Source organism: Papaver somniferum, chromosome 11 (assembly GCF_003573695.1).
Source record: "Papaver somniferum cultivar HN1 chromosome 11, ASM357369v1, whole genome shotgun sequence".
In the NCBI taxonomy this organism is placed as follows: Eukaryota; Viridiplantae; Streptophyta; class Magnoliopsida; order Ranunculales; family Papaveraceae; genus Papaver; species Papaver somniferum.
This window is the reverse complement of record NC_039368.1, coordinates 30,941,027-30,948,341: the sequence shown is the minus strand read 5'-3', so window position 1 is coordinate 30,948,341 and position 7,315 is coordinate 30,941,027. Positions and strand designations below refer to the sequence as shown.

General features: G+C 38.5%; 1 protein-coding gene across 1 annotated transcript; it reads left to right on the top strand.

Annotated features, from left to right (window-relative positions):
- The first annotated feature begins 201 nt into the window (after positions 1-201).
- LOC113324268 lies at positions 202-3,783 on the top strand. The gene is made up of 8 exons (XM_026572591.1): positions 202-1,275; positions 1,435-1,522; positions 1,635-1,744; positions 2,021-2,238; positions 2,407-2,490; positions 2,548-2,871; positions 2,961-3,060; positions 3,142-3,783. The coding sequence occupies exons 1-8, from the start codon at positions 202-204 to the stop codon at positions 3,781-3,783; spliced, it is 2,640 nt and encodes an 879-aa protein (XP_026428376.1).
- The last annotated feature ends 3,532 nt before the right edge of the window (positions 3,784-7,315 follow it).

The window sequence follows — 7,315 nt, the reverse complement described above, 5'->3', positions numbered from 1 at the left end:
TCTGTTATTACCATGTTTGTCCATATAAATTTTTTATGTTTCAAATGGTGCTGAATTTATTGGTAATTTCAAGACTTGTATGTCTAAATTGTCAAGTTAGGGGATAACTATTATTTTGAAATGAAACATATTTATTAGTTAATGCTAAGCTTGTATTTCTGAATTGATTTATCAGTTTTTGCTTTCATTGGAGTGCAACTGATGGATCTACTGGTCTCTTTGCGTTTCAGAATGGATAAATCCTGGATGAGTACTGATAGAACGAAGAAACGTTATAGAGAAGGAGTTGCGGCGTTTCTGCGGTATGCTGTCAACCATCTCAAGGAGGAGGGTGAGACATATGATGAATTTCTTATGTTGTGTCCGTGTACAAATTGTTTAAATCTCTGTGCATGCTCCGTTGGCGACGTAGAAGATCATTTATTCGTAAATGGAATCGATCAAACGTATACTATTTGGAATAAGCATGGGGAAAAGGATGAGGCAATAACTAGTAGTAAGCCAGTTAACGTCAACAATGGTATGCACGCTGAATTTGAAATGGGAACTCCCACTGATGCTCCAGACGAAGATTTTGGAATGGGAACTCCCACTGATGCTCCAGACACTATAGATATGATGCAGGCTGCAGAAGAGTTCGCAGATGACCCTATAAAGTTTAAAAAGTTACTTGAAAATGCTGAAAAGCCCTTATACGAAGGATGTCCCAACTTCACAAAGTTGTCTGCAATTGTGCAGTTGTTTAAGTTGAAGAGTAAGCACGGTGCATCAGACATGTTTTTTAATGAATTGTTACCCTTGTTAAAGGACATGCTTCCCAAAGAAGGTAATTTAATGGCGAGGAGTACATATCAGGCAAAAAAAATATTGAAATCAATGGGTTCAGGGTACACAAAGATACATGCATGTATCAACAACTGCATTCTTTATTGGAATGAGTACAAGGATGAAAAAGTGTGTCCTACTTGTAAAGCACCCAGATGGAAAGTTGACAGGGATGGTAAAGTTTACGAGAATGTTCCAGCAAAGGTATTGTGGTACTTCGACATCATCCCAAGATTTCAGCGGCTGTTTCAATCGAAGCACACAGCAAAAGATTTGATATGGCACGATACCACTAGAAACAAAGACGGTGTTTTACGTCATCCGGCAGACTCACATGCTTGGAGAGAGATAGATAACAATTTCCCAGAAATTAAAGGTGATCCAAGAAATCTGCGGTTAGCTGTTTCGGCTGATGGAGTTGATGTAAACACAGGCACCAAACATCACAGTGTATGGCCAGTTTTGGTTGTGATTTACAACCTTCCACCGGGGCTGTGTATGAAGAGAAAGTTCATCATGTTGTCGTTACTTATAGATGGTGCGCCAGGAAACAACATCGATGTCTTTTTAGAACCTCTTGTTAAAGATTTTCAATTCTTATTTGAGAAGGGAAAGAGAACATGGGATGCATATGCCCAAGAAATGTTTACTCTACGTGCAGTTGTTTTGTGGACGATAAACGATTATCCTGCTCTTGGTACACTATGTGGTTGTCGCTACGCTGGATATCATGGTTGTGTGGTGTGTCGTAAAAAAACGCACAGTATTAGGCTTCATGACTCAAACAAGAATGTTTATGTTGGTTATAGAAGATTTTTACCCTATGAGCATCCGTTCAGAAGGCAGAAGGGGGCATTTGGCGGAAAAAAAGTGGGAGACTGCTCCAGAACCAATGACCGGGGAAGAAATATATGAGGAGGTAAAATGTATAAAGAATTCATGGGGAAAGAAGGGGACGAATACTCAAGGGGAAGACGTGCAGGCTACACCTGGAAAAGGTGGAAAGATGAAGCGCATCGGAAAAACGAAAATTGAGCGCATCAGAAAAATATCAAAAGAAGTCGATAGGTCAGGTGAGGAAGAGGAAGGCAGGGAAACCACTTACTGGAGCAAGTACAACATATGGCAGCGACTACTTAGATATTGGCGCTATAATGATGTCCAACATTGTATTGATTTCATGCATGTCGAAAAGAATGTGGGACAAAGTCTTGTTGGAACGTTGCTGCACAACGGGAATACAAAAGATGGATTAAACGCCAGAAAGGATTTGGTGCGTTTGGGGTTAAAATCGGAGTTACACCCTAAGACAGATGACAAAGGAACGATACTTCCCGCAGCATGTTATACATTAACTACGGAAGAAAAAGACATATTCTTGGAGACACTATCCGAGTTAAGAGTTCCAGAAGGGTATTGTTCGGATTTTTCCACCCTTGTGAACCTAAAAGAGCGTAAGCTGATCGGACTCAAATCACATGATTACCATATGCTTATGCAACAATTTTTGCCCGTCGCTATTCGATCAATTATGCCTACACCTGTGAGATATGCTATTATCAGGTTTTGTTTCTTTTTCAGATCAATATCTGCCAAAGAAATCATGGTGGAAGAGCTAGATAAATTGCAAGAGGATCTCTGTGTGACGTTATGCTTACTAGAGAAGTATTTTCTTCCATCCTTCTTTGACATCATGATTCATTTAACTGTACATCTTACCAGGGAAGTGAAGTTATGCGGTCCGGTTTGCTTTCGATGGATGTATCCTTTCGAAAGGTGTATGAAGGTTATAAAGGGGCATGTGCGAAACAAGAATCAACCTTGTGGATGCATTGCCGAAGAGAATGTTGCAGAAGAGACGATTGAGATATATTGTGAGTACCATAAAAGCATCAGGACAATTGGTATTCCACTAGATAGGCATAATACATCTCAGGAGGGAGAACCGTTATCAGCTGAAGAGCCGTGTATAGTTACCCCTGAACAGTTGAGACAAGCACATTTCTATGTAATGCAGAACACGCCTGAAATTGAGCCTTACATAGAGTAAGTATTAATTTGTTTTTTTTTCCTGTTTTTTTTCCTGTTTTTTTTTTGTACAAAGTATAATAACATTTGGTTATTGTACATACCAGCCGACACAAGCTATATTTGGAAACTAACTATTCTACTAAAAAGCGAGCATGGCTAGAGAAAGAGCACTCTAACACTTTTGGCGCTTGGTTAAAAAATGAGGTAATAGGTCATAGAAAAAGTGTCTTGTTTGATGTGTTATATTCCTTTAAACTCAAGGTTCATCCTAATAATGAATTTCAGGTTGAAAAAGAGTTGGCAGACGACAGAGAAAGTATCTCAGAGAACTTAAGATGGATATCACACGGCCCGCACTACGAGGTAACGAAATACACTGTATATCGCATCAATGGATATCTATTCCGCACAAGATCCCGTGATGGTAGAATTCACCAGAATAGTGGGGTTAGCGTTGCAGCAAATGACATGCACATATCTAGAGATGATGATGTTACATATGGTAAAGCCTCTTATTATGGTGTCTTGCAAGAGATATGGGAGTTAGATTACTGTGAAAGAAAAGTTCATCTGTTCAAGTGCAATTGGGTTGATAATAAACGTGGGGTCAAAAGAGATGCTCTTGGCTACAAGATTGTTGACCTTACTATGTTGGGATACAAAAATGATCCTTTTATTTTAGCCTCACAAGCTAAGCAGGTATTTTATGTCAAAGACCAGTTAGATAAGAAAAAGTCTATTGTTTTTGTGACACCTCCCAAAAATTATAGAGATGACGATGGCAACGATGAGGAATTCAGTACAGTAATCTTTTCTGCGAATGATAATATCTTGCCGTCTGTAGATCCACAAGACTTGGGTAAAGAATCCCGAAATGATTACTTCCGAACTGACTGCCGAGGTTTACTTATACGCAAGCCAAAATGACACACTCCCGCAGGTACATCGCTTTATTTCCTTTAATCTGTGGTTATTCGGTTAGTGACATGATATTGAAAGAACGATAAAGATGGAACTTATGTTTAATCCTGTTCCTTAGCATGCTTTCTGTATGTTTGCGTGCTTTATTCTTTGTAAAATGAATAACATCATTTTATCCGTGTCTCATATGGAACTTCAATTGAAATTTCTACTACTGTACTTTACAACTTGCTACTCTGGTCACTTTTAAATAGATATCCAAGAGAATGAGAGTTGGTATGTTTTTGTCCTATTGCTTGAATATATTTATGGGCACATGCACTATAACTACATGTTGTACTTGTATTTCAGAAATCTTTTATACACTTCATAACATTACTCAAAGCATATGGTGAAATTGAATTCCAAGTACCCAAATTAGATTCGTAACCCTGTAGATATATGATGGAAACTCCAGTTCATTAACCACAAAAAAAAACATTTAAAATGATGGTGCTAAAGGTCTTATGGTTCTCAATTTTATGGTGAAAGCATTTGGGGGCGGACTGATGCTTTTTCCTAAGTGAATTGCATGGAGCGGTTCACTTGCTTGTGTGAGGAGTTTGTATTGTGTAGCCTGTGAAGAATAGTGAATTTTAATCTCATTTTCCTTGTTCCAATTTAACCCTCAACCGTTTTGAATACCATACTTGACAGGGTTTTTCCCATATCTTGTGAAAGTCCTCTTTGTAAGAAGTCTTGACCACAATTTATGTTGAGTTGGGCTGACACCTTGTATTAATTGTTGTGCCCTCGTTCTTTCTTCCTTGTTTTTTTTGAACTCAGAACCCTATTTTCCTGTTGCAGGTTCGTTGTGGCTATTCAACACTCTACATTGTCCCTGAGCTTTGACGAAGTCATTTTTATGCCATCAGATGCCTTTATAAGTTTGACACTCGAATTGTAGGACACGAACTCTGCATCTAAAACATCAAGAATTTGATTATGGGATTGTTTTGTCTTGTTATATAAAGAGCAAAAGAAATGCATTCCTACTGCAATCGTAGTTTTGGAGTGGCTGGCTCCAAAATCAATTTGATGTAATATTTTTGTTTTTTTCTTTTGGAAAGAGGTAAATAAAAAATATTGGTTGTAGATCTAAATTTTTTCATTAAATATATTGGCTAAAAATATACAAGCTTTTGTGAATTGATAAGTTAAACAGGTTTGGTTGGTCTCACAGATGGCTCCTGTCGTTTGCAGTCCCTTCTAGATTTGTATGAAAAGTTTAAGATATGGTTTCCTATTTTGGATTTTGGCATGGTTATATATCGGGAATTTTGGGAGAAAGTAACACAACAGAACTCCACTATACATGTTTTATTTTCACAAAACACCCGGCTGCACCCGCTGTATTGCAATTACCTTGGAAGCCACAATCACTTGTAATGTATCCTTCTATACACCAGAGCTTGAGGTTTATTTATTGCAGTGAACATGCATAAACATTACCCTAGCATATGTTGCTTGAAAATTAAGCATACTAGGAGCATTTGGCCTAGAAAAGACTCGGTAACAACCATGGCTAGTACTTTAAAAGTTAAAATTCAATCTCATGTGTCTAATGGATCCGACGCTATGTTCACAATTTGTTTTTCGTGTAGCCATATCATAATCCTCCCAAAAAAAAATATGGAGTAACCATATGTCAATCTTTTGTCATGTTTGATATAATGTGTCAATTCCTTAGTATATGCGTGTCTAATAAACCAGATATTATGGACACATAAACAAACCAATGTGGCTAAATAAATCCTCTTTCCGTCACAGTCTAAAAGGTGTGTCTATTGTCATCCGACACTTTTGACACATACAAAATTATTTAATGTGGCCATATACGCATCTATGGCTACATGTGATTGGATTAAACTGAAAACCATGACCAAACGATACCCTATGGATACAGTTGATGGGTTTAGGAATAAACCCATGACTAAATGGTGCACTATGGCTACATGGTAAAACAAAATGTGGCTATAGTTATACTGATGACCAATAGCCACACAAATAACCTGAAACGTGGCTGGACTGTACACTAAAAAACGTGGCCTATGTGAAGGTTTGTAATAGTGTAGGTGTCTTCCGGTTATAACAGTTGTTGTTGATGGGGTTGGATTCCATCTACCAGTATTAAGAAAGCATCTAAAGGCCTATCTACTACAGGCTAGTGAATGTTTTTCCAGACGTGAATGGAGGGCCATGCAACAGTTTCATCAATGGAATTTGGGTTGTCGAGGGGTTCTTGTTATAGACTGAATTTGGTTTCGTTGGCAGTTCTCAATGAAGAAAATGAAAGTAGAAAGGTGTTTAGAGATGTTGGTGCTATAGTTGTTGTTCTTGATTAATATTATGAAGGTGGTCGAACTGGTTGCAGATGAGATTCATATGGGTAACAGAAGGACAGAGAATGGTGGCTGTGCTACCCGGTGAAGGAGGTTAGGGAAAGAAGTTATGCCGGAAGCTCGACAACAACGAACTGAAACTGGGATTATTTGAGAAGAATGGGTTCATGTTGAGAAACGGAAGAAAGATGGCAGCGACAATTGGTGTTGATGGTTGTCTGCTTGCTGATGAAGTGCAGTTTCCTCTTCCAAAATCAGAAGCAGCGGGGTAACATCTATGGTTACTCTTCGAAGCTGAGATTAAATGAGATTTGTATCCGTGGTTTGTGGGGCTGCGATCTGTGGTGTTTACGCTGAGCATTTCTACTAATAAAGCAGTGAAGAAGAGTAGCTGGTGGTATTTGATGATGCCTCAGTCCATGATGCCGAGCAAGGTTCGTGATGGGTATAATTAGTTTGAGCTTGTATAACCAGCGCTGATGTCGGAGGGGAACGTGGTGGTTACGTAGGTGGGTGAAGGGACTCAGAAGGTCAGAAATGGAGAAGACTTTGGGAACCAGTGGTGTCGAGATTAAGAAGGAACCAAACTGCAGTTGAGTTATCTGATTATATTCGTTTGATTAATTTCTCGAGTTATTTTCCCGGACGGAAGTGATGGTCCGGGTTTGGACATGGGAGCTGAGGTTGGACTGGTCCTTGGAAATATTCCGCTAGGTCTCGATCGGGAAGTGCTGACACTACTGGGATATAAACAATTTTTTTTACAGAGAGAGAGGAAGAAGGTCGGAGGACGGCTACAGAGCCGCAGCTGGAAAAGAAGAATAGGTTTTGAATTTTTTGTTTCAATTCCGACTTGATTAGGAAGAGTTTTCATTTAGATTTATTTTATGGATTTTGAGAAAGCCATGCCTAGCTAAATTGTTTGTTAGGGTTGAGATTGAAGCCAATTTAATTATATAGACTCAACAATGATATTTATAATAATGATATGAATGATTAGTAATTTCTCTTCTTATAGCTTGGTACTCAATTGTTTACGTGATTGTTTTGATTATCTATGCTTTTTGATTGATATTTCGTGTTTCGGTTAAATATCTTGACGTGATATGATTTAGGATTGATAGGTAATGCTTTAGAATCACTACCCATGAAGCGAA